This window comes from Rhodotorula graminis (assembly GCF_001329695.1).
Source record: "Rhodotorula graminis WP1 unplaced genomic scaffold RHOBAscaffold_4, whole genome shotgun sequence".
NCBI classification, from domain to species: domain Eukaryota; kingdom Fungi; phylum Basidiomycota; class Microbotryomycetes; order Sporidiobolales; family Sporidiobolaceae; genus Rhodotorula; species Rhodotorula graminis.
This window is the reverse complement of record NW_017264931.1, coordinates 1,540,136-1,564,444: the sequence shown is the minus strand read 5'-3', so window position 1 is coordinate 1,564,444 and position 24,309 is coordinate 1,540,136. Positions and strand designations below refer to the sequence as shown.

Sequence of the window (24,309 nt, the reverse complement as noted above, 5' to 3'; positions counted from 1 at the left end):
CTCTCGTCTCCCTCTCTCTCTCAGCTGCCGTCTGGCAGAGTGCAACAAGCGCAGCTGCAGCTCCAGCCATGCCCTCCTACTGTCCCGCGAGCGAGAGACGGCGAGAGAATCGACGCGCGGCCGTGGTGCCCCTCTCTTCGGCGTTCGAGGCTCTCCGAGATTCACTCGCTCCTTGACAGCTTCGTCCTCCGCCTCCCGTAACACTACAAGCGCCAGCCGCCAGCACACGCGCCATGGCCGACTCTGACGACGACGGCTACTCGTCCGAGTCCGACCTCGACGTCTCGACCTCGCTCCCCGTCCTCGCGCCCGGCTCCACCACCTCGGGCTCGTCGGCGCACCCGGCCCAGCCCAAGACCAAGGGCAAGCAGCACCAGCTCCAGCGCAAAGACTCGACCAAGGACTCGAACGACAAAGAGCCGCGCAAGCGCTCGTCCAAAGCCTGTGCGTCGCCCCTCCTCCTCCCTCTTGTCGTCGTCGGCCGCATCCCCCGCCCCCGTGTCCACCCCTTCCTTGCCGTGCGGGGCACCCACTCGCGCACAGAGCTCGTCGACTGACCGCCTCGTCCCTCCCATCCAACAGGCGACAAGTGTGTCCTCGCCGTGCCACTCTCCCCTTCGACTCGGCCGCCTCTCGCCCGACGATGCCGCGGCATCGCCGTCAACCTCTCCCTCGCGCACGACAACTGACCCCGCCCGCCCTACAGCTGCCGCAAGAGCAAGTGCAAGTGCACCCGCATCCTCGATCCCGCCTCGGGCGACCCTGTCGGCCCATGCCAGAACTGCCTCACCGTCGGCGCAACCTGCACCTTCCTCGGCGCGAGCCGCAAGCGGTGCGTCCCCTGCTCCTTTACTCTACGCCTCGTCTCGACGACCCTGACCCTGCCTCCTTTGCAGAGGACCGCCCAAAGGGTCAGTCAGCCTCAGCCGTCAACGACGGTCGAGCCTCGAGAGCGTACTGACACCGGCCACCCCTTCATTCCTCTCCTCGTGCAGCTACATCGAGGCTATCGAGTCTCGCCTGCACCGCATGGAGGCGCTCCTCGGTGGCCTCATCGGCAGCGACGATCCTCGAGCGGCAACCCTCCTCGGCGAGCTCATCGGTCCGTCGACCCTCTCTTTATCTCGGCGCGTCTTGCGCGCCCGTGACTCGCTCCTGACTCTTCCCTTCCGTCCCTCACAGGCGACCATGAAGCGCGCGACGTCCTCGCTCGCGACCTGCGCCATGCCGCCTCGTCGTCAACCTCGACCTCGGCCGCCGTCGCCTCTCAGCCCAAGCGGTCGTGGCAGCGCGACTTTGCCGAGCAGCAGGCGGCCTTGACGCGCTCGCCGCCGACCACGGCTCCACCATCGGGCGCGACGGTCCTCAGCCAGGGCTTCCCGACTCAGCCGGGCGAGCCCGCCTTCCCCGGCGGCCTCGGCTCGTCATCGCTCGGCGCCGGCCCAGAGCCCGGCACCTGGCTGAGCGACGAGGACCTCGCCGCGTTCGGCGCGTCGGCGACGCCGGGCGGCGGCATCGGCGGCGCACTCGGGTTCGACCCGTCCGGCGCGGGCGCGTACCGCCAGCCGGGCATGGGCGAGTCGTCCGAGGACGGCGCCTCGCCGGCGTTCGCCGCTCGCCTTTCGACGTCGGCCGACGTCGCGACGTCGCCCCGACAGCGCCGCCGTCTCGACCTGCCGGTCGGATCGTCGTACGGCGCCTCACCGGGCGCCGGCTCCGGCACGAGCGGCACGAGCCCGAGCGCGGGCGGCGGCGGCGGCGTCGGCGGGCAAGGGTTCGCCAACCCGGACCGCAAGCAGATGGCCTACGCGTTCACGCTGCCGCCGGTCGGCGTCGTCCCGCCGAGGTCGGCGACGCAGACGAGCGCGCCCGTTCTGAGCCCGGGCGCGATCGGCCACACGGGCACGAGCTCGTACCTCCTGTCGGGCTCGCCGGGAGCGAGTGGCGGCGGAGGTGCAGGAGAGGCGGACGAGAGGGAGGACGGCAAGGGCGCGGCGGCGAGGGCGAGGGCGACGCAGAGCCCGAGCGAGCCGCTCACGGAGCTCGCCGACGTCGTCGGGCAGCTGAGCTTGAACGAGAACGCCGAGGTGCGGTATCATGGGCGGTGCGTCCTCTCTGCCTACCACCTCGCCCGTCGTCATCGTCGTCGTCGTCGAGAGGGCCCACATTGACCTCGATCCGTCGCCCGCAGCTCGTCGGGCCTGTACCTCATCGCCAAGTCGCAGCGCTTCAAGGAGTTCTTCTGGCGCTTCCCGTCAGCCGGCGTGTGGCCTCCTGCCGACCACGGCGCCGTCAAGACCGAGAACGAGATCCTGCGCCTTGTCGACGCCGAGGACCCGCTGCCCGACCTCAAGACGCAGGCGCATCTCCTGTCGCTGTACTGGGCCTACGTGCACCCGCACTTTCCGCTCCTGTACAAGGTGCGTCCCCCTCTCGCTCACGTCACGTTGGACCCGCGCCACTAACAGCGCTTTGGCCTCGTCTTTCCCGCAGATCTCGTTCATGCGTCAGTACCGCCACACGCTCGCCCACCCGGACAGCACGGAGCCGTCGACGCCGGCAGGCACGGGCAAGGTGCCCGTCGTCCTCCTCCTCGCCATGTTCGCGCTCGCGGCTCGTTATTCGGACCTCGAGGCGCCGACCGAGGGCGGCAAATACTGGGAGGCCGGGCAGGAGTACCTCGACAAGGTGCGCCCCATCTCTCTGCCGTCCTGTGACTCGGTCACGAGCGCATGCTGGTCGCACGGCCTGACTCGAGCCCCTTCGTCGTGCAGGCGCGCCGGATCCTCAACCACGACTACGGCTCGAGCAAGCTCGTCACGGTCCAGGCGCTCCTCCTCATCAGCTACCGCGAGATCGGCGTCGGCGCAATGAGCAGCGCGTGGATGAACTGCGGCATGGGTCCGTCCGCCCTCGTCCCTTCCTCGCCCCACTCGAGCGGGATTACTGACGACCTTCCCTCACGTGCCTCCCCCTCGCCCCTCTCCTTTCTCCTCCCCTCATCCACGTTCCTTCTTCGCGCACGCAGCGATCCGCATGGCGCAAGACTTGGGCTTGTTCCGCGACGTCGAGAAGTGGTACCTGCCGATCCAGCGCTTCACGCACGAGGAGAAGCAGGCTCGCAAGCGTGTCTGGTGGGCGTGCGTCATCCTCGGTACGTCTTCTACCCTCCCTGGATATCTCTCAAAGGTCAGGTCCAGGGCGAGCGAGCACTGAGGCTTCTCTCCCGCCGGCAGATCGCTACACCTCGTCGTACATCGGCCGGCCTGGCACGATCCACGAGCGCGACTACGACTGCGGCTTCCCGTCCGAGGACGAGCCCGACGAGCACGAGCAGTGGCGCCCGATCCGGCTCGACGGCACCGAGTGGACGTCGCCGCCGAACGCCAACCGGGCCACGCCGGGCTCGGGCGAGACGGTCGCGGTCGACAACGCCAAGTTCCTCAAGGCGTACCCGCCGACACGAGCGCACACGCTCAGCTGCTTCAACGCTGCAGGTGCCCTCGCCGTCATCATCAACCGCGTGCGTCCAGCTTTCCCTGCCCACCTCCATCCTCGGCGTAGCCTTGGACTTACCCGCGCCGGCGTACCTCGCCCCTCTCACACGCAGATCATCTCGAACATCTACGCGATCCGCATCCGGGTACTCGGGCAGAGCAGCGAGACGCTCTTGAGCCTACTCGACCAGAGCCTCGCGAGCTGGTACCTCGCCTTGCCGCCGCACCTGCAGTACAACCCGGCGAGCACCAAAGTGCCGCCACCGCATGTGCGTCCCTCCTCAGTACTCTCGTATGCGCACGACGAGCGAGCTCACGCACTGTGACGCCCGCAGATCCTGTCGTTGCACCTCCAGTTCTACTCGTCGCTCATCCTCCTTCATCGACCTTTGTGCGCCTCTCTCCTCCTCTTTTCCCCCTCGCACCCTCGCCTCGTCCTCTAGCGAGATCTCTCTGACCCTTGCTTCTCGGCGCGCAGCATCCCGGGCCAGAACAGCAGTGCGTCGCCGGGCAGCTTCCCGTCGCACTCGATCTGCACGACCTCGGCCAACGCCATCGCCAAGTGCGTCCTCTTCCTCTCGCTCGCCAATCTCTCCTGTATGTCCCTAACGTGATCGTGCCGCTCGCGCAGCATCATCACGACCTGGAGCAAGACCTTCACGCTGCGGCAGTGCCCGCCTTTCCTCACGTACCCGATTTTTAGCGCCGCCATCATCTGCGTGAGCCCTCTCTTCCACTCTGATCGATCTCTCTCGTCGATCTGGTACTGATGCGCCCGCACCGATAGGTCTACAACGCGTCGTTCGACGAGGCGCTCGCTCGCCCGGCCAAGGTCCACCTTCTGCAGTGCATGAACGCCCTCAAGGAGATGGAGGTGCGCCCTCACTTTTCGCCCCTCTTTCCTTCTCGAGCCTCTCTGACTGTGTCTGGTCCGCGCCCGCAGCTCATCTGGGGCTCGGCCATCCGCCAGTGGGAGCTCCTGCACGGCCTCGTCGACCTGCGCGACGCCGACCTGCGCGCCGAGCTTGACGAGCGCGCTCAGAGGGGCACCAAGCGTGCGACTATGGACCTGGACGAGGCGGCGGCGGCATCACCCGGCAGCGCCGCGTTCACCGGCGTGCGGCCGACCAACTTCCACCACCGCCCGATCCCCCGCGCCACGAGCAAGCCCGGTGCGAGGAAGCGCAGCAGCACGAGTACCTCGCGTCGCAGTGCCACGTCGGGCGCAGTCGCGAGTGGCAGCCCGACGAGCCCGCCGCCGCCGGCCGGCCAGCTGCCGCTCTTCCCGGGTCCGGCCGCGCTCCAGTCGCCGCCGCTCGACATGTTCGGCCCGGGCACCGCGGCGCACAGCCTGCCGCCGATGTTCTCGGGCGCGCCGATGCAGGGCGTCCAGCTGCATGGGCACGCGCCGGGCGACTCGACGCCGCAGAGCTTCGACATCCTCAACCCGCAGCTCGACCTGAGCCAGTTCCGGTCCCGCCCCGGCTCGAGCAGCGGCGCGACCAACTTTTCGGACCTGTGCGTCCACCTTCTCTCTCTCTTCTCCCTCCCTAGTGCGACGGACCCGAGCAGATCCTGACGTCGACGACCTTCCCAGGCTCAACTCGTTCCTCTCGCCGACCGAGGCGGCCGGCGCACCCGCATTCGGTGCAACTGGCGCCGGCAGCAATCCGTTCATCTTTGGCGCCGGCGGGACGAGCCCGTTCCACCTGCCGGGCGCGCCAGGTGCGACGCCGGCGTCGTCGAGCCAGCCGCAGCCACCGGGTCCGCCGCCTTCCACTACCGCGAGCGCGTTCGACCCGTCGTCGGCCTTTTTCGGCATGCCTCTCGGAGCCAACCTCGGTGACGACTGGTGCGTCCCTCGACCGTCCTCCCTTTTCTCCTCGTCGAGCCGAGAGCGCGAACCTGACCCCTTTCCTCGCCACGCAGGTTCAACTACTCGTACAACGCGTTCGCGTCGAACGGCTCGGACCAAGGAGGGACGCCCGAGGCGCAAGGTGGTGGTGCCGGGGCAGGATCAGGTGCGGGAGGAGGAGGAGGAGCGTCGTCGTCGAGCGGCGGCGCCGGTGCGGTTGCGGGAGGCTCGAGCCTCGCGCCGCTGCTCCACTCGTCGCCGCAGCCGCCGACCATGTGATCTAGTTATCTCTGTGTGTGTGTACTCTTGTGCTCTAGAGCAAGCTGCAATCGCCTGTTTCTCGCACTCGAGCCGGACGAGCCAGCTCGACTCTGCGGGGAAGTGACCGTCGTCATTCAGCTTGACATCTCGGCAGCTCTCGCTCTGTCTCCCACCGCCGCCCTGCTCGACCAGGGCATGATGGCCATGCTCGCCAACGCTGTCAAGCACTCGACTACGACCGTCACCGCCGCCGCCGTTGTGTCGCCTCGCCCGTCTCGCGCTGCCGCGACGGCCGCCCGCACCGCCATGGCAGCCCGCGATCGTGGCCGCTCGCCGTCCTCGTCCCTGTCGCCGCTCCCGCCCTCGCCAAAGGCCGACCTGTACGACCCGGCAGCCGACGCCCTCGGCTCGCCCGGCGAGGTCGCCGCAGACGGCCAAGGCTCCGTCAAGGTCGAGGACGACGAGGTCGTCGAGCCGCCGGCCAAGAAGAAGCGCACCCGCAAGCCCAAGGAGCCTGTCGTCTACACCATCCCCGACGTCGAACGCCTGTCGACCACGTTCAAGTGCGCTCCACTCCCTCTCACCCTCGGCCGCCTTTCGTTGTCGCGGCCCGCACTGACTCTGCTCCTTTCCCCCAGGGGTCGCCTCGGTTACGCCTGCCTCAACACGATCCTGCGCAAGCACAAGCCGCCTGTCTTCTGCAGCCGCACGTGCCGCATCGACACGATCCTCAAGGAGGACAAGGGCATGCCGTACCTCAAGGAGCTCGCGCGCCAGAACGTCCTCGACCTCGTCAAGCTCATCGAGTGGAACGCCGAGCAGTGCGTCCAGTTTTCCCTTCGTCGCGACCGCGAGGGAGCCAGGTTGCCGTCGCTCACACAGTCGCGCCCTCCCCTCCCTCCTCGTCCTGCAGCCACATCTTCTTCATGCGCAGTCCGTCTCGGGCCTTCTCTTCAGTCTCGATCTCGTCCCCTTCCTGACCCTCTCTGCTTCCCTGCAGTGTCGTCCGAGATGGCACCTTTCGCTGCGCACCCCGACTACCAGTACAGCCTCGACTACATGGATAAGGAGCTCAAGGCCGTCGGCGAGGTCGCCAATCGCCTCGGCGTCCGCCTCACGACTCACCCAGGTGCGCCTCGACGATGCCGCTGGGGTTTTGGGACATCCCGAGATCGACCGACTCATGCCGCCGTTCCTCTCCTCGCGCAGGTCAGTTCACGCAGCTCGGCAGCCCTCGCCAAGTCGTCGTCGAGAACGCCTGGCGCGACCTCGAGTATCACAACGAGATGATGGACCGCATGGGACTCGGCAAGGACAGCGTCATGATCATTCACGTGCGTCGGCGCCCTTTCCCTGAAAACCCCTCTCGCCGACGTCGACCTCGAGCTGACCCTTTCCGGCGTTTGGCGACACGCAGGGCGGCGGCGTCTTTGGCGACAAGGCTGCGGCACTCGAGCGCTTCAAGAAGAACTACCAGGAGTGCTCGCAAGGCGTCAAGAACCGGTGCGTCCCGCCCTCTTCCCCCTCGGTCTCTGGCCCGCACACTGACCTCGACTCTCGCAAACAGCCTCGTGCTCGAGAACGACGAGATCTGCTACAACGTCGACGACCTCCTGCCCGTCTGCGAGGAGATGAACATCCCGCTCGTCTTTGGTCCGTCCCCTTTTCTCTTGACCTGGCCGTGGTCGACCTTCTCAACTGACTCGCCGACGCCTTCTTGCTCCTCACACGCAGACTACCATCACGACTCGCTCTTCCCCTCGTCTCAGACGCCGGCAGAGCTCCTGCCGCGCATGCTCGCGACGTGGGAGCGCAAGGGCATCCGCCCCAAGTTCCACCTGTCCGAGCCGAGGCGCGGCGCCGAGACGCTCATGGTGCGTCTCTCCCCTCTTCTCAGGACGGTGTCTCCTGCATCGGCGTCGTACCTGATGCGCCTCGTCGACTGCCTCGCAGGAGAAGCGCGCACACGCCGATCGCTGCCAGCGTCTGCCCGACGCGCTCCCCGACGACATTGGTGCGTCCTCGCCTCTCTCTCCCTCCCTCTTTCGCCGTGCAGGCCATTGTCGAGCTCGGCCTGATCGTCCAACGTACACGCGCAGACCTCATGATCGAGGCCAAGGACAAGGAGCAGGCCGTGTTCCACTTGTACCGCATCTACGGCCTCGCGCCGACTATCCACGGTGCGCACCTTCTCTCCTTGGCCACCCACTCCTCGACGACGACGAGCTCACCTCGAGACCGTCGCACAGATGACCTGCGTCCGCCTGCCGAGGTCGAGACGAAGCAGACGGCCGGCCGCAAGTCGCACAAGGCCAAGAAGCCCAAGAAGGAGGAGGCCGACACGGACGCGACGGCGTCGGCCGAGGGCGAGACGGCTACGGCGACCGACGGTACGGTCGAGCTGTCGGCCGAGGAGGGCGACGCGGTCGTTGGTGCGCTCGACAAGGGCGTCATGCCGCTGCCCGAGGGCAAGAACGCCGAGGGCCAGGCCGTCGACCCGCCGCTCAAAGGTGGCGCCAAGAAGTCGACGACCCCCAAGAAGCGCACGCCGAGGAAGAAGAAGGCGACGACGCCCGTCAAGGTCGAGGCGAACGACGATGTCGAGGCCGACGCCGACGCCGAGGCCACGCCCGTCAAGAAGCGCACGCCGGTCAAGCGCAAGGCCAAGGTCGAGGAGGGCAGCGAGGAGGAGGTTGCGCCCAAGCCCAAGAAGGCGCGCACGCCGAGGAGGGCGGCGCCGGCCAAGGTGGAGGACGACGAGGAGTGAGCCTCGTTATAGACGTCGAGACGCGCTTGCCCATTATCGTTTCGCCTCCTCTTTGCCGCTGTCGGCCCTCGTCCCCATCTTCCTGCTTGCCGAGAGTCGAGAGCAGCTTTAGCGATGAACGATGAGTGACAAGCAGCGGAGCAGAGAGCCTCTCGTTCTTTCCGAACGAACGCCCGGAAGTCGCTCGGACCTCCTCGCCTTCGCCTTCTCTCGCCGCTTTCCCGATCTCGCTCGTGTCGAAGCTGAGGGACTCTCGCATCGTGTCAGGTCGTCTAACGCTACAGGAGGAAGCAAAGGAAAGCTACGGCACGACAAGGGGACGAGGAAGAGGGTACAAAAGAGAAGGGAGAACCGGCTCGAGGGCGAGGGAGGGCGGGCTCGCTCGCAGAGACAAAGGGCAGCAGAGCTCGACAGGAACGTTCACTCCCGCCGAGCGTGCTCGTCGTCCGACCGCCGCGTCTTGTCGCTCGCAGTGGACGGGTTGGCCGTGGCGGCGCGGCGACTGCCGAGGCCAAGGGCGCGAGCTGCGACGTACAGCGCGCCGAGGACGAGCGGCAGCACGTCAAGTGGCGGCTGCGTCGTCGTTGCGAGGGTGGCGGGAAGCGAGGGGAGGGTCGCGCATGGCTGACGGGGCGGGAAGGTTGCTAGACCGTCGAGCGAGCCGAGCGTCGTCTGCACGTGCTCGTCGGCGGCCTGCCCGAGAGCGAGCATGCCGTCACCGACGACGTCGGCAGCGTAGTTGGCCGAGTCGGCCGTGGCGACGGCGTCGAGCTGAGCCCAGTCGAGCGTGCCGTCCGGGCGCACGAGCGCGCTCGGACCCTCGCCCACCTGCGGCCCGCCGTACGCCGCCGCTTCGGCCTCGTAGCCCTGCCACGCCGCCTCCCGTCTCCCGACCCTGCGCGCCTCGACCTCGTCGGCGGCGTAGCCGAGCCGCGCCTCGTCCTCGGACCCTGCTCGCTCTCCTGCTCGTCCACCTCCTTCTGCGGCGCGCCGAGCTTCGGCTCGCGCTCCGGCGGCGACCATGCAGCGCGCAATGCGGGCCTCGCGACGGCGTACGCTCGGCGGCGTGAGGCACTGCTGCTGCGCGGGCGACAAGGGCGAGTCGGCGAGCGACGAAGGCGCGGGCGCTCTCGACGAGTCGGGTCCGGCGTCGGCCGGTTGCGACGATTCGTGCGACATGGTCGAGGCGAGGGAGGATGTGTGCCGCTCGGGGCTGAACGAGGTGGAGCCGGTCGACGTGATTGGAGAGGGGTCCGTGCGGAGCTGTTTCGACGACGGGCGGCTCGTCAGTGAGCGCACTCGATTTGTCACGGGCCGCGAGAGATCTGCAACCGACAACTGACCGACAACTGACCGACAACTCGGGTTCGGCAGACTCGCTGAGCGAGGTGCGCGCCGTGCGAGGCAACCGTCGGCGACGAGCCACGAGATGCGGAGGGCAAGGGGCGGCCGCTGACGCAAGCTGAGCGGGCGGGTCACAGGCGAGCAGGCCGGTGCCGGAAGACGGTTGCCGCGTCGCGCGAGGCAGAAGATGCGAAGCGAGAGAGCAAGAGAGCGAGAGAGCGAGAGAGTCAAGCGTGAGACGGTCGTGCCAGCCACTCGTGTTCCCGACAAGTGGGCGGATCCGGAGGCGGTTCGAGAGGGCTCTGCTGCGCCGGCCGGCGTGCGGGAAAGGGCCGCCGAACCTAATTAGGCCGCGAGATCGAATGAAAGCCGAACGTCGTCCTTCGTCCTCGTACGCGGCGAAGCTTCCGCTCGCCGAGGTGCTCTCGAGTGCAGCCGAGCGTGGTCCTCTGGGTGCACGCTGCAAGGAGCGCTCGTCCCTCCTCTCGCTCGTACCGGAGACCGGTGGAGGCACAAGCGCGGGGCCAGCCACGTGTGCGAGGACGATTGCTCTCCGATGAGTCGCCAGCTTCGGACGTCACCAGCTCAAGTCAGGCACGCGGACGTGTGCGAGGTTGCGCTGGCTTGATTGGCCGCGGATTAAGATCTGCAGCCGGCGTGCTGCCACCTCGATCTGGTCGAGCGGTGAGCAAGGCGCGGGCCAGCGACGACGGCTTCCTCTCCCGCCCCCGACCACCGCCCAGCTGCGCTCTCGCTCTGCACCACGCCACGGCCCAGTCGACCGCCCCAAGTCGCCCCCCAGCACCAAGCTCGTCCACGTCCATGCCGATCAAGCGCTCGCCGGAAGAGGGCTCGCGTCCGCCTCTCTCGCGCGGCAGGTGCGTCCCGCTCTCCCCCTCTCTCTCTCTCTATCGCGCAAGGGTGCAAGGCCTGACTGGTCCTTGCCCTGCCTCTGCAGTGCGTGCCACCGCTGCTTTGCGCGCAAGGTGCGCTGCTCGGGGCAGCCTGCGCCCGAGTCGGGCCTCAACGCCTGCACCTCTTGCCTCCGCACCGGTGCGTCCCTCGTCCTCCTCCTCGCCCGCGAGGGCCTGTCGTACACGAGCCTCACACTGACTCGCAAGCGACCCCGTCCCCCTTCCACCCGGTGCAGCCCGCTTCAAGGGCCACGACCTCGCGCATGCTCGCTGCGCCTTCCAAGGTGAAGGGCTCTGCAGCGAGGAGGGCGGGCCCTCGATGACGGGCGAGATCTACTCGAACGTCGGACCTGGTGAGCCCTCGTCTCTCTCTCTGTCTCTCTGGCGAGCGCTGGCCGCAAAGAGCCGGGCTGACCAAGCGGTTCTCGCGCGCAGCTCCTCGCCGCAAGCTCACTTCGCGTTCGTCGACCAACACGTCCGTCAGCTCGACCCGGTCGGCCGCCTCGGCCGTCTCGAACGCGACAGACTACTCGTTCGACTCGGTGGGCGCCTCGTCGCTCATCTCGCCCGTCTCGTCGACCGGGTCGCTCAAGTCGTTGGGCGACGGCATCGCCTCGGCGTCCTCGTCGCCCGAAACCCTCCAGCTCGCGCCGCCCAGCACCTACCAGCTCCCGCCCGCACTGCCCCCTTACGCCCTCCCCGGCGGGCAGCAGCAGCACCACCAGCCGCCGTACTACGCGCCGCAACCGTCCACCTCGTCCCTCCCGCCGACCTCGTTCCCGCCTCATGCGCCCTTTCCCGGCACGTTCCGCACCGCGTCGGACCCGTCGTGCGCCAAGTCGCTCCTGTCGCGTCGCACCAAGGCGTCACCGATGAGCATCGCCCTGCCGCCGCAGCCGTCGATGATCCCGTCGCCGACCGTTTCGCGCGCCAACTCGCCCGTCAACCCGGCAAGCGCGCCCCTCGCCATGCCTCAAACTTGGGGCCCGCCGACACACCAGCAGCAGCACCACCAGCCGCAGTTGCAGCAGCAGCAGCAGCCGCAGCAGCAGCACCGTCACCAGCACCACCAGCCGCAACCGCTCCCCCTCCAGCACCACCAGCCGCAGCACCCGCACCAGCACGCGCAGCAGCACGCCTACTCGTCGCAGTACGCGCAGCAGGACGACCTCGCCGGCGCCATGCAGTCGGTCCTGACGCCGTCGACGCTGTCCAAGCTGCCCGGCGCCCAGTCGTCGTACGACTTCCCGCTCTCGAGCGAGGCGTACGCCTCGTACGGCGGCGCCCCGACGCCCGCGCTCGGGTACGGCGGCGCGATGCACCTCGGCGCGTACGCGACGCACGGCATGTCGAGCTCGGCGCTGCCGCCGACGCCGTTGCGGTCGCTGTCCGTCTCGGAGCTGTACCCGCCGGCGTCGTACGCGCACGCGCCGCCGCCGCCGACTCAGGCGAGCACGGCCGGCGTCGAGTACGACACGCACGCGCCCGTCGCGTGGAGCACGAGCTTCCACCTGCCGAGCCCGGGCGTCACGTTCACGTCGAGCACGCCGCACTGGCTTGCGCACGGCGGCGGCGCGGCGGCGTCGCAGTACTTCCAGGTCTGAAGCGGTCGCGGTCGGCCTTGGTAGACCTCGCCTTTCTCGTCCCTCCCTCTTGGCACCATAGACGTGTCTGCCCCCCTTTCGTCTCGACCCTCGACCCTCGGTCGCAGTCCCTCCCCTTCCTTGCCGTACATAGCCCACCCTCTCTCTCCTCGCCCCTCTGTGAATCTCTTCCCCTCCTTTTTTTGCTTGTCAACAGTACGCTGTCCACGCCTGCAAAGTCCTCGTCGCCTTCTCAACGCATGGTGCCCACCTCGAGAGCGACTGCGAGAGCCTTCGCCCAGCCTCGTGCTCGCCTCGTGCGGGCCCTGCGAGAAGGCTGCGACCGTCCCGCGTCGAGAAGAACGGTGCGCTCAGTGCCGCGCCGCGCAGGAGCCTCTTGTGCTGCGACGATCGCATCTTGGTCAGATTCCCGGCGTCGCTCCCCTCCTCTTTCTCTCCCGCTCGGGTGAATCGGGGGAAACGCAACCGAGATCGGGAACCGAGCGCCCCTGTGAGAGAGCTTCAAGTTGAGAGGCGGCCCGATTCTGCGTTGCACCTCTCGCTCACGCGTGGGAAGAGAGTCTCGCCGAGGGTTCCGCCATCAGCGAGATCGAGAGTTGAGACTCTTTTAGCGCGCCCCGCTGCCGTGTGTGTGCCGCGTTCGTCGGTTCTGAGAGCGCGGCGCGCGGCAAGCGCACAAAAGACGGACGGGCTTCGGGGGCCTGAGCGCCGGACGGAGCTCGCGGTTCCGCTCGCAGGGGTCTCTCTCGAACGGCGCAAGCTGCAGGCCGCAGAGCAAGTACATTGCGAGGGCATGTCGCGCACTAAGAACAACAGGGGAAGGGTCGAATCTATGCACAAGGGGACGGCAACGAGAGAGGAGCTAATGCTAGCGGCCAAAGAGCGGTAGGGACAACGTCGCCTGGCCGTCATGCGCCGAGGGGAGGAAGACGCTGTCGACCGTCGAGTCGTGCTTGACGTCGGCGCCGAACGCCGTCGCGAACAGGTCCAAGGGCGAGTAGAACGACGGGGTCGCCGGCGGCGCGGCAAAGTCGGGCAAGTCGGACGTGACGGCCGCCAACGCGTAGTCGAGGTCGTCGCACAGCGAGAATGGCGACCCGGTGAGCGACGTGCCGGACGACGACGAGGGGCTGAGCTCGTCGGCCCACGCGAACGAGTCGACGGACGAGGGCGACGAGACGAAACCGTGCGGGTCCTCGGACGACCAGTACGACGACGGCGAGGTCGATTCCAGGCTCGGTGGCTTGCTCGACGTCATGCTGTCGACGCCGTAGTACGGGAACGACGTGCCCGCCGGCGCTGCGACGCGGAAGAAAGATGCGGACCCGGCGGCCGCAGCGACGGCGGCGAACTGGGGCGACGCGTCGGCGTACGGTGGGAGAGGCAACGACGCCGTGTGTGACGTGATGGGCGCGGGGAGGACGAAGCGACGGGGTGCGGGTGACAACGATGGCGACGCAATGACCTCGAGCGAGGAGGTGGAGGTCGAAGTGGAGGCGCAGGGGAACGAGCTGGACGTCGACGGTGAGGGCGGCAGGTGCGACGGTGCCGAGGAGAGGATCGGGAACGACGCTGTGCGGGGGAGGAGAGGCAGGTCAGCGTCGGGCACGGTCGAGAGACGACCTTTCTCCTCGAGTTGAGAAGGCCAAAGGTGGACGCACGCTCAGAGTAGCGAGCGCTCGTCGCGGCGCAATCGGACGACACGGCCTCGACAGCGACAGGGTGCAGGGGCGACAAGGCGCGCGCCTTGACCTCCTTGACGCGAGCGGCGGCCTCCGGCGACGCTCCAGGCGCGGGTCCGCACCGCCTCGTCGCCGAGTAGCTGCACAGGACGAGGTTCGGGTCGTCGCCGCGGAAGCGCGCAGACCTTCTGCAGGCCGTGCACGCAGGCTTGGCCGCGTCGCAACGCACCTTGCGAGCTTTGCCTGCGAGACGAAGGGAGATCGAGTCAGCTTCTGTTGCCGTCGACGAGAGAGCCGGGACACGCGCGAGACGAGGACGCACACGTGCTGCACGCAGCTCCCTTCTGCAGGATGTGCTTTGACGACGGCGGGGTCATCGTTTGACGCGAGAGGTGTCGAGGTGCGTGCGGAGGATGAGGGCGGACGACGAGGAGCGGGCTGGCTGACAGAAAGCTGAAAGGCGGGCTTTGCTCACGCAAGGCGATCCCGCTGCCGAGTCGGGCTCACGGAGCTTGCTCGGACGGAAGAGCGGCGCGGCGGCGGCGGCGAGTAATCATCGGGCTTCGAGCTTTCCACTGCGAGCGCGGCGCTGACGGAAGCGAGTGCTCAGGCACGCGCAAACGACCTCGGAGCGAGCGTCCGTGTCGCCGAACCAACGAGAGTACCTCGCCCCGGACGAGGGCCACCGCTGCCTCCGCTCTTTTGCGCTCACCTCGCCTTCCGTCGCTCCGGTCGACGTGCTCGTGCCGAACGGTCGACGACGCAAGTCCCGCGCACTTTCGCAGCGCAACTCCCCTCGCTCTCGTCGCGCCGCCCCGCGCTCGGACCTCCTCGCGCATGCGAGAGCCGCTCAGTCGCTCGCCAGGCAGGGCCACAGCTTGGGCCTCTCAGGCGTGCGACGGAACGCCCGAGGCCGCTCACCTGCGCCGCGCGCCGCGCGAGTAGCTCGGCTGCAGCTCGGCGAGCGACGAGCAGATCTTTCGGCCCTCGGTGCTTGCTCTCTTTCGCTTGGCTGTCGATGGCGCTCGCTCGCTCGCTCTCTCCCAGATCGAAAGACAAACTCTTCAATGACGGTGCTCGAGATCTACAACGAGAGGAGGTGTGACCTGGCCAGGGCGAGAGGGAAGAGGAAAGCGGTCACGCCGGCGCGATCGGCGACGACGACGACGAGGGGCGCTCGCGCAGGCGGCCTGTCGGTCGGCGAGACGGTCAAGGCTCGATCACGGCGCCGCGGCCGGACCTGTGCCGCCGCCTCCGCCCTCGGATCCCTCAAAGACGTCGCGCTCGAGCGACCGCTCGACGGCCGCCCAGTCGACCCGAGTGCCCGCCCGATAGATCGACTCGTACGCCGCGACGCTCACCGACGCGAAGAACGGCTCGAGCTCGCGCATCGACCGGATGCGGCGCTCTGCGAGGAGCGGTCGGCGAGCTGGTTGAGCGGGCGCCGGCGGCGAGTCTGGGCGCGCGACGATGACGGTGGACCGGGATGACGGTGCTGTCTCGGCCCTGTCGAGGCCCGAGCCAGTCGCAGATGCAGGCGTCGAGTTGTTGCTGAGCATGTCGCCGAGCCGGTCCATGATCGCCTGCGGGAGCCACGGGTCGGGCGGATACATGGCGTCGACCGTGTCGGTGACAAACATCCACTCGTGGCTGCAGGCGAGAGAGAGAACCTGTCAGTCGGTCATGTATGTGAAAGGGAGAGAGAGAGAGAAGAGGGCGCACATCTGAAAGTCCTCGGTTTGCAGAACGAGCGTGATGTCGAGGAACTTGCACGCCGAGAAGACGAGGAGCAGCAGGTCCGAGCCGTCGGGCACCGTCTGGTCGATGAGCGACTCGAACAGGCGCAGCTGTGGGCAGGGGGACTCGTCAGTAGAGCCCGTGTGCAGGGAGGATCCACTTTGAGGACGAGGAGGGAAGGGGGAGGACGTACAAGCTCGGCGAGGATGACGGGCCAGAAACCCGACAGGTGCTGGTTGTCGATGCGGCAGAACAGGACGCGCAGACACAGGTAGACCTGCATGAACGAGAGGTCGTCGGTGACGGCCCGGGCGACGAGAGGGGAACGAGGAAGACGCACCTCGGCGTGGACCATGTCGCCGACGGGCGAGCGCAGCAAGTCGACGACCTTCTCCTGGATGAACGGCAACTGGTTGAGGTACCGGTCCTTGGGGCCCGTGAGGAGGACGTAGGTAAGGCGACGCAGGCTGAGTGCCCGAGACAGGCTCTCGAGCTCGCGGTTCGTGAAGATGTTGGCGGACGACGCAGTCGAGATCTTGGCTGCGAGAGCGTATGGCCGGCGTCAGGTCGACGTCGAGGAAGGCGGATTCGGAGGCGAGAGAAGGGGACGCACAGGACAGGTCGGCGAAGCGCTCCTTGTCCGACTGCATGAGCGCCTGGACGAGCGGCTTCCAGTCGTCGTTGGCGCTCGGCGGCGCGTTGAAGAAGCGATTGTCGGCAAAGGCGTCGGCGACGAGGGACCGCCACGCCTTGAGCGTCTGCGGGTTCCTCGTCATCTCGTGAAGCAGGGCAAAGATGGTCGGGTCGGCCTCGAACGTCCTGCACGACGTGACGAGAGTCAGGGTGGGGCTGCGAAGAGATGAACGCGGGCCGACGCACTTGTTGCGAGTCTTGAACGCCGGCGCGACGATGTAGTAGACCATGTTTGAGCAGACGCCGGCCGTCTTGTCGGCGTCGATGAGGAAGCGCTTGAGGTCGGGCACGACGCGGTGCGCGAGGAAGCCGGTGATCTGCGAGGCATGCAGACAGGGTCAGTGAGGGATCCAGAGCTCTGAGCACGCCGACCGACTCGCCTCGCGAACGAGGACCCTGTCGCCGATCGGCGCCAAGAGCTTCTTCTCGACGTCGAGCACCGACGAGCGCTCGTCCTTGGTTTTCTCCGACGTGATGCTGTCCGAGTCGGCTGCACGAACGGCCGCCATCAGTGCGAGTCGAGGCAGGGAGAGAAAGATGTAGGTGGACGCACTGTTGATCGTCCCGGCGTCCGGCGCGGCCTTCTTGAGCCAGCTGCCCGACTCGCTCGCCCGACCCGCAACCTGGATGGCGGCATCGGCGAGGCGCACGAACGTCTCCTGCATGTCGCGGCGCAACCGGCGGTCCTCGAGCGCGCTCGTCTGCGAGATCTTCTCGGACAGGGTCGTGAAGAGCCTGCGGGCGGTCGCCGTGGTCAGGTCGAGCTCTCGGCGCGAGCCAGAGAGCGAGAGAGGGAGAGCTTGACGCACCGAAGGGTCGGGAAGACAAGGGCCCGGTTCGACGTCTGGTTGCTGAGGACGTCGCGGGTGAAGCCGAGCACGGCCGACCAGACTTGAACGGCGACGGCGCCCTCCAAGCGCTCGACGTACGCCTCGAGGAAGTCGAACGTGACGTCCTCGGTCCTGTGAACACAAGGGAACGATGAGTTTGGGCTCGGCGAGAGCCGGACGAGGAAGGGGGAGAGGGAGGGAGAGAGAGGTTCGAGCGCACGAGATGAACGGGCTCGCGTGCTTGGGCGCGGCATGCTTCGGGTTGAGCTTGTCGCACAGTGACGAGATGACGCCCTGCGGGCTCGGGTGAAGGACCTGCAACATGGAAAAGACGCGTTGTTCCCGCTCGCCGTGCTGCAGGACGGTCGAGGTCGGTCAGGGCTGCGACGTGGCGGTTGGCCATACAGAGAGAGGACAATGACGCACCTGACGGCACCGCCTGCTCCAGAACCCGACCAGGTCCTCGATGACGTCGCCCGGAACCGCCTTGTGGATGCGCTCGAGCGCTCGTCGAGCCCGAACGCGCACCCGGACCGCAAAGTGCGCCTGCGAGCTGCTGCGGTCGTCGTCGACGCCTGCGTCGAGCGCCGAGGTGACGTCCCACGCCGACAGGAGGAGATCGACAGCGTCGCGCACGCGCTGCAGCGTCTGGTGCTTGGTCTGCGGGAGGACGAGCGGGAACGCGTGACCGGGTCAGGGTCGTTTCTCGGCGAGCGAGAGAGGGAGAGAGAGAGAGAGAGAGAGACTGGGGCGCACCTTGATCTGCTCCGGAACGTCGCCCGTCTCGAGCTCCTGGTGGCTGAGGACGCCCGTCATGTACCCGAGCAACCCGCCGGGTCCACCGCCGCCGCTCGACGTCCCTCCCTCGCTCGCCGCTCGATCCGCCGGCCGCGCATCGTCCTCCCCTGCCGCCGAGACCGACTCGCTGACGGCGATGAGGAGCAGCCGCTCGAGCGCGTTGGTGATGACGGTAAACTCGGCGTCGGTCGCGGATGAGGCGGTGCCGGTGAGGTCGCCGCTCGACGGCGCGACGACGTAGCAGGCCCGGAGGTCCTCGACGAGGGCGCCGACACGGGCGACGAGCTGGTCGACGAGCGGCAGGATGACGCTGTGCAGGGCGTGGCGAAACTGGGGGATCGTCATGAGGAGGAAGTCGATCCAGTGGTGGATGACGGCGTTGCTCGGCTGCTTGATGGCGTCGGACAGGACGCGCACGAACAGGTCGTCGTGCGTCAGGTCGGGCGGCTGCGCGTCGTTCGAGGGCTGCGCGAGGGCGGTCGAGGTGGACGGCGCCTGCTGGTGACCTCGTCGTGGTGGGGCCGACGCCGACGCGTAGATGACCGAGTGCAGGACGTGCAGGAGCTTGTTCTGGAGGTCGAGGTCGCCGCGGTGGACCGACAGGAAGAGGCGGACCGTGAGGGACGACTCGATGGCGGGCAGGCTCGACAGCTCCGACTCGCCGCGCGAGATGAGGACTTGCAGGAGCTCGGCGACGACGGCGTGGACGTGCGCGTTGAGGGGGCCGAGAGAGGGTACGAGGGACGGGTCCGGGTCGGCGCGCAGGAAGCGCAGGAGGAGGACGATCATGCCGTCGAGGTACGTGTGCGTCTCGAGGTCGGCGGCGATGACCCTCTCGCGCAGGGCCGGGTCGAGCGTGTGCTTGAGCCAGCTGCCCTTGGCGATACGGACGAACCCTTGACCGCCGAAGCGAGCCAGGGCGAGGAGGTTGTCGAGGACGTGGTGCACGCGCGCCTGGTCGAACGCCCGGCCGTAGACGAGGACGGGTACCCGCACGCCGTCGACCTTGACCGTCTCGGCCCGGGACACGATCGTCGGGTCGAGGAGGCTGAGGAGGAGCGGGTCGAGGACGCGGATGTAGCTCTTGAGCGAACAGCGCATCCAGGCCTCGGCGGCGCGCCGAGTGGCGAGGTCGTCCGACTTGAGGGCGTCGAGCGTGGCGAACATGGGGTTGCGCAGTAGCACGCCGGGTAGTTGCGCGTCCTCTGCGACGTCGACAAGGGTCAGTGCTCTGGGCGAAACCTTGGAAAAGCCGAGAGAGAGGCAAGGTGGACGCACCCGTAAACCGCCACAGGTTGCCGAACGCCTCGAACGCTCGTTCCCTCTCCTGCCCGTCTCGGCTCCCGAGCCGCCTCGCGACAATGCCCTCGAGCGTCCGACGACCAGGCGCCAGCGCCTCGACCGCCCACAGGAGCTGCACCGCCTCGAGGTAGCACGGCGACGCGCCCGGAAGGAGGTAGGCGAGGAGCTGCTCGGCGACGAATGCGTCAGTGTGGCACACACACGACACCGATCACGCAGGACGAGAGAGAGAGAATGGACGCACCCTTGCCGCCAGCGCCTCGCCGATCTTGCCCTCGTCCCTCACTCGCGGCCGGACCGCACCGCCGTCCTCCTCGCTGACGCTCAGCCTCAACACGAGCCGCACGAGCGCCTTGTCGCCCTCGAACTGCGCAACCGTCGCCTTCTGCCGCTCCAACCGCACGAGCATCGCCCCGCTCCACCGCGCCGGGTCCCACTCGAGCTCGAGCGCCCCCTGGCCCGCGTCCTCGTCCCGCGCCGCGTCGACGCTCGCGGCGCTCAGGTCTAGCAGCAGCTCGACGGCACCTGCCGCCGACGTGAGGAGCTGCGGCGCGGCGTCGGAGGCCTCGACGAGCGAGAGAGCGCGCGCGAGGCCGGCCGCGAGGAGGACGCGGCCCTCGATCGGCGGCAGGGACGCACGCGCAACGTCGGCCGGGTCCTGGGCGACGGGCGGCGCGGTGCCGGAGGAGGAGGAGGTCGCGAGGGGAAGGGGAGCGGTGTAGAGCTTCGAGGCGAGGGCGGCGCCGGTCGAGAGAGGGTCGGTGGATGGCGAAGGTGACGGGGCGAAGAAGGCGGGAGGGACCTCGGACAGGAGCTCGGTCGCGAGGGTGATGGCCGAGGCGAGGATGGTGGTTGCAGGCGGTGTCGCAGTCGGCGAGTCGAGGTGGTCCTGGACGAGGTCGAGGAGGGCAAAGGCGACGACCGGCGCGTGCAGGCGAAGGACCTCGTCGTCGTGCATGCGGAACGTGCGGACGACGAAGCGCGCGAGCTCGACCGCGTCCTCGGCGCCCGCCTCACCGGCGAGGTCGGCGCGCAGGGCGACGTAAAGCTGCTTCCACAGGAGGAACGGGTCGAGGACCTCGAGGAGCATGTTGCCCGTCATGAGGAGCTGTTGGCGCGAGGCAAGACAAAGAGTCAATGACGCTGTGCGTGTGGGTCGAGGACGGCGAGGAAAGACGAGAGGGGAAAGAAGGAGGGAAAGGAGGGAGCGCACCTCGTCGCTGTCGCCGTCGCCGAGCTTGCTCCGCAGCGCCTTGGCCGCATCGACGACGCAGCTCTCGGTGAGCAGCGCGCCGATCTCCCACTTGTCGAGGAGCGAGATGAACATCTTGAACCCGCGCGCGCCGCCGTCGCGCATCTCCTGGCGCAGCGCCGCCGCGAGTAGGTCGAGGCCGTGCGTGCGAAGGAAGGCGAGCTGCGTGTCGGACGAGTCGGACGGGCCGAGGAGCCAAGTGTAGAGGCGACGCGACAGGGACAGGTCGCGACGAAGGACGACGCCGAGGACGGCGCGCGTGAGGAGGACCTGGTCGTCGGTTCTGCAGCTGTTCGCGCGGGACGAGTGCGTCAGGGCGTGTCCTCCCCGTCTCTCTACTCGTGAACGGGCAATGAGGAGTGAAGAGACTAACCTGCGGAAGCGGCGCTGTCGATGCGCACGGTGCCGATGAGCAAGTCGAGGATGCCGCGCTGCACGAGGATCGTGTCGTCCTCGAGGGCCGCCGCGAACCCTCGCACCATGAGCCCGACATCTTGTCCGACAACGGCGTCGAGCGCGTCCTCGGAGCCCGTGCCGGACTCGTCTCGGGGAAGGCGCCGGGCGAGGTAGTTGAGCGCCGGGATGCGCGAGTGCGGCGCCGTGATGAGGACGAGCCACAGGTTCTGGAAGAAGAATGAAGGAGAAACCGTGCCGCTCAGGCGGTCCAAGAGCGCGGCGACCTGTGCGCGAGGAAAGGGGAAGGAAATGTCAGGTTCGCCGGGCTGAACAGGGACGGGCGCGTGGAGGACGGGGACGCACCTTCTCGAACCACTCGCCCGTCTCCTCCTCGAGGCCTGGAAGTAATGCGAGGATGAAGGCCTTGGTCGCGGGTCGCAGCTCCTCCTGCAGCGGGAGGTAGAAGCGCTCGTAGATGTTGAGGACGATCGGCTGCAGGGACGGACGAGTCAGTTTCTCCTGCGCATCTGTGAGAGGCGGTGCGGCGGAAGAGGACGCACCTTGACGCTCGTGGCGGCGTACTGGAAGAACGGGAAAAGGCCGCTGCTCCAGGCCGGCAAGTCGCGCCGCAAGTTCTCGGGCTGCGCACGCGTCGTTCGTCAGTCCGGGTCGAGCGACTCGGGCCCACAAGGGAAACGGGAGGGACGTACGCCGATTGTCGTGAGGATGTGGGTGTAGACGTCGAGCGCGCGCTGGTGCACGCCGGTCGGGAGAGCCGGGTTGAGGCACTGGGAGAGGCGCTTGGCGACGATGAGCTTGTGCGGGATGACGGGGAACTGGGGCGACCCTTGGAGGCACTGCATTGACGCGCACCGGTGTCAGCTACCGTCGCGAGAAAAGACAGAGGGCTCACACGGGGCGCACCTTGAGCAACTTGGCGAGGAACGTAATGAAGTCGGCCCACTCGTTGACGTGGTCGAACGCCTGCAGCGTCTTGTCGACGGCGAGCGCGTACTTGCGGTACTTTGCGTCGTTCTGCAAGGCTGCGTCGGTGGAAAGGAGTGGGGGTCAGCTTGCGCGAGAGCAAGAGGAGGCATCCGAGCCAGGCGCGAGGTGGGGAGGAGGGGAGGGGAGACGACCTCGCTCTCGCGCGCTTGCGAAGAGGGAGTGGACAGGGGTGCACCTTTCTCCTGCTGCACAGCCTGCGCGAACGAGTCCCGGAGCTGCGAGTGGGTGGCTGCTCGGCTCGGGAGGGAAGCGTGCGCCGTCTCGCTCGACAGCGACGGCGACGCGGCCGTGGCGGGCGTCGTGGTGCTCGCCGGGAGCATCTGGTGGCGTGATACGCGCAGGCCTTTATAGCTGCAGGCTGGCGCAGTGGTGGAACGAGCGAGAGCGGACGGAGCTCCGACGACGGTCCAACGACGACGACAAGGCCAAGGTCGAGCTACGCGTCCACTCGGCATGGCGCAGGGCCCGAGAGCTGTCCATAGCGGTGTAAGAGCTGCGACCAAGCTCGCACGGGGCCTCTGCTCTCCTCGTCGCTCTTTCTCTCCCTCTCTCGCGCCAACTCTCGGTCGCCGCGGCACAGTCAGGCGAAGCTGGATCGAGTGTCTCTTGCATTGTAGTGGCACAGGTACCGAGCGCGACCGAGCGACGCTGATTAGGGGAGGAGATGCTGTACTAGGGAGGGAGGACACGGAAAGGCATCGTGGCCGGGGAAGGGGGGCGAGAGGAAGGGCGCGAGGCGCGCTCAACTGATGGGCACGACGACGCCGTTCTTGTCCTTGACGACGACCAGGTCGGTCGGGATGACCTCGTTGGTGTCCATGAAGACGACGCTCGTCTGGTCGAGGGGGTCGGTGCGCACGCCGCGTCGCTCCATGAACGAGCTGAGGGCGGGCGTGATTGTGATCGTGCGAGGGCGAGCATCGAGAGGAGGCCGAGGCAGGCAGGTGGAAGAAGGTGTCAGTCAACGGACATCGGTATCGGGACGAGCGGCGAGAGAGAGAGTGGGCGCACCGGCCGAGGATGACGGGGAAGTACGAGTTCTCGACGAGCATGACCTGCTGCTCGACCGTCTTGCTGCCGACCTGCGTGCGTGGCAAATGTCGGTGCTCCTGTCGCAAAACGACTCGCTGCGACGGCTGCGACCGCCGAGGCGAGGCGAGAGGAAGGGAGAGACGGACCTTGATCGGCCACGTCCCCAGGTTGGTGATGCCCGAGAACCCGTAAAAGCCCGGTGCGGCGTCGCGCGGGATAAAGTTGTGCGCCTGCGCGAACGCTCGCGACATGTAGCACGCGCGGTGGCCCGACTTCATCTGCGGGCAAGGGGAGAAGTCGCCGAGTCAGAGCCGCTCGAGGGAGAGGTCGTCGTGCGCCGAGGGCGAGGGGAGAAGGGAGGGAGAGGGGGACGCACCATCATCCGCACGTTCTGCACCGGACCGATCGAGCCGATGAAAGTCCGGACGCCGAGCTGCAAGGGGAGGACAAGGCACGAGCGTGAGCGACAGTCGACTACGAGCAGGGGCGGCCCGACTCATCGCGCGCGGACCCGGCAAGGAGAGGACGGTCGACGCACCTGGTTGTGGAACTCCTCGAACTTGACCTTGTGCTCGGGGACGATGCCGTCGACCTTGCCGCGCTTGCTCTTGAGCGTGTCGGCGCCCGTGCTCCTCTGGCTGCGGCGGCTGCGCGCGCTGCGGCCACTGCGCACACTGCCGCTCCCACCGGACGGCTGCAGTGGCGAGGGCGGCACGAGGTGCATGCTCGTCTGGCCCTGGAGGTCGCGCGGCGCGGCGCGGCCGTACACGAGCGAGCCCGTGCCCGAGTAGATGCTCGACGTGTCGGGCTCGCCGCGCGAGCGGGCGCCGAGGGACGACGACGAGAATGAGGACGAGGGCGGGAGGGACGAGACCGAGGCGATCGAGGGGTTCTGGGTCGGGATGTGCGGCGACGAGAGGAGGAGGGTGACCTCGGGCGAGTGCTGGTGGCGCGACGTGAACACCTCGTAGTCGTCGTCTGTGGTGGGGGCAGCGGGCAACTGTGAGCGGGAAGGTCGCGTCTGGGTCGAACCGAGGGCAAGGAGGCGAGGGACGAACCGTCGTCGAGGGCGTAGAAGACGTCGCACCACAGGTACTTGCAGTGGATGTCTGCGCCGTCTTGAGGGATGGCGAGTTTGCGAGCGGCACGGGCCTTGATCGAGTGGACCGTGTCGCTTGCTGCGAGACGAGGACGGGTCGTTAGCGTCGGGCGGGGAGAGGGGAGGAGGAGGAGGAGGAGGCGGACGCACGCTTGAGCTTGAGGGCAAAGGCGTTGAGCGGGCCGGGGTGGCAGCTGAGGATCGGAGCCATGGGTGCTGCTGACCGGCGACTGGCAGG

At 67.9% G+C, this 24,309-nt stretch overlaps 7 protein-coding genes across 7 annotated transcripts; 3 read left to right on the top strand and 4 right to left on the bottom strand.

The window, feature by feature from the left end:
• Nucleotides 1–233: 233 nt before the first annotated feature.
• On the top strand, nucleotides 234–5,631 carry RHOBADRAFT_52646 (uncharacterized protein; the record flags this gene model as incomplete). The annotated part of the gene is made up of 19 exons (XM_018416439.1): nucleotides 234–444; nucleotides 583–589; nucleotides 707–832; nucleotides 897–911; nucleotides 996–1,102; nucleotides 1,183–2,104; nucleotides 2,192–2,420; nucleotides 2,494–2,688; nucleotides 2,775–2,901; nucleotides 3,029–3,154; nucleotides 3,237–3,523; nucleotides 3,611–3,766; nucleotides 3,833–3,888; nucleotides 3,976–4,059; nucleotides 4,129–4,216; nucleotides 4,285–4,371; nucleotides 4,441–5,015; nucleotides 5,095–5,349; nucleotides 5,427–5,631. 19 exons carry the CDS (start codon nucleotides 234–236, stop codon nucleotides 5,629–5,631), a joined length of 3,858 nt encoding a protein of 1,285 aa, XP_018272720.1.
• Nucleotides 5,632–5,919: 288 nt separating this feature from the next.
• On the top strand, nucleotides 5,920–8,431 carry RHOBADRAFT_35325 (uncharacterized protein; the record flags this gene model as incomplete). Its single annotated transcript, XM_018413269.1, has 10 exons — nucleotides 5,920–6,176; nucleotides 6,252–6,454; nucleotides 6,614–6,742; nucleotides 6,823–6,947; nucleotides 7,031–7,116; nucleotides 7,181–7,266; nucleotides 7,348–7,487; nucleotides 7,567–7,627; nucleotides 7,713–7,793; nucleotides 7,863–8,431. The coding sequence occupies 10 exons, from the start codon at nucleotides 5,920–5,922 to the stop codon at nucleotides 8,378–8,380; spliced, it is 1,686 nt and encodes a 561-aa protein (XP_018272719.1). The 3' UTR covers nucleotides 8,381–8,431.
• Nucleotides 8,432–8,618: 187 nt separating this feature from the next.
• On the bottom strand, nucleotides 8,619–9,832 carry RHOBADRAFT_52644 (uncharacterized protein). Its single transcript, XM_018416438.1, has 2 exons — nucleotides 9,724–9,832; nucleotides 8,619–9,643 (listed from the first exon to the last, which is right to left on the bottom strand). Exon 2 carries the CDS (start codon nucleotides 9,557–9,559, stop codon nucleotides 8,801–8,803), a length of 759 nt encoding a protein of 252 aa, XP_018272718.1. The 5' UTR covers nucleotides 9,560–9,643; nucleotides 9,724–9,832; the 3' UTR covers nucleotides 8,619–8,800.
• A 714-nt stretch (nucleotides 9,833–10,546) lies between these two features.
• On the top strand, nucleotides 10,547–12,476 carry RHOBADRAFT_52643 (uncharacterized protein; the record flags this gene model as incomplete). The annotated part of the gene is made up of 4 exons (XM_018416437.1): nucleotides 10,547–10,602; nucleotides 10,683–10,777; nucleotides 10,875–10,991; nucleotides 11,074–12,476. The coding sequence occupies 4 exons, from the start codon at nucleotides 10,547–10,549 to the stop codon at nucleotides 12,240–12,242; spliced, it is 1,437 nt and encodes a 478-aa protein (XP_018272717.1). The 3' UTR covers nucleotides 12,243–12,476.
• A 526-nt stretch (nucleotides 12,477–13,002) lies between these two features.
• Nucleotides 13,003–14,301, bottom strand: RHOBADRAFT_52642 (uncharacterized protein; the record flags this gene model as incomplete). The annotated part of the gene is made up of 3 exons (XM_018416436.1): nucleotides 13,003–13,814; nucleotides 13,904–14,167; nucleotides 14,247–14,301. 3 exons carry the CDS (start codon nucleotides 14,299–14,301, stop codon nucleotides 13,111–13,113), a joined length of 1,023 nt encoding a protein of 340 aa, XP_018272716.1. The 3' UTR covers nucleotides 13,003–13,110.
• An 843-nt stretch (nucleotides 14,302–15,144) lies between these two features.
• On the bottom strand, nucleotides 15,145–22,260 carry RHOBADRAFT_52641 (uncharacterized protein; the record flags this gene model as incomplete). Its single annotated transcript, XM_018416435.1, has 21 exons — nucleotides 15,145–15,574; nucleotides 15,647–15,771; nucleotides 15,855–15,938; nucleotides 16,002–16,201; nucleotides 16,275–16,480; nucleotides 16,541–16,671; nucleotides 16,735–16,844; nucleotides 16,908–17,089; nucleotides 17,164–17,316; nucleotides 17,405–17,538; nucleotides 17,611–17,844; nucleotides 17,941–19,187; nucleotides 19,261–19,450; nucleotides 19,529–20,392; nucleotides 20,498–20,825; nucleotides 20,906–21,216; nucleotides 21,296–21,424; nucleotides 21,493–21,573; nucleotides 21,643–21,789; nucleotides 21,857–21,975; nucleotides 22,116–22,260. 21 exons carry the CDS (start codon nucleotides 22,258–22,260, stop codon nucleotides 15,145–15,147), a joined length of 5,550 nt encoding a protein of 1,849 aa, XP_018272715.1.
• A 422-nt stretch (nucleotides 22,261–22,682) lies between these two features.
• RHOBADRAFT_43010 (uncharacterized protein) lies at nucleotides 22,683–24,282 on the bottom strand (the record flags this gene model as incomplete). Its single annotated transcript, XM_018414153.1, has 7 exons — nucleotides 22,683–22,821; nucleotides 22,952–23,022; nucleotides 23,119–23,250; nucleotides 23,349–23,405; nucleotides 23,511–23,950; nucleotides 24,031–24,150; nucleotides 24,222–24,282. 7 exons carry the CDS (start codon nucleotides 24,280–24,282, stop codon nucleotides 22,683–22,685), a joined length of 1,020 nt encoding a protein of 339 aa, XP_018272714.1.
• Nucleotides 24,283–24,309: the final 27 nt, after the last annotated feature.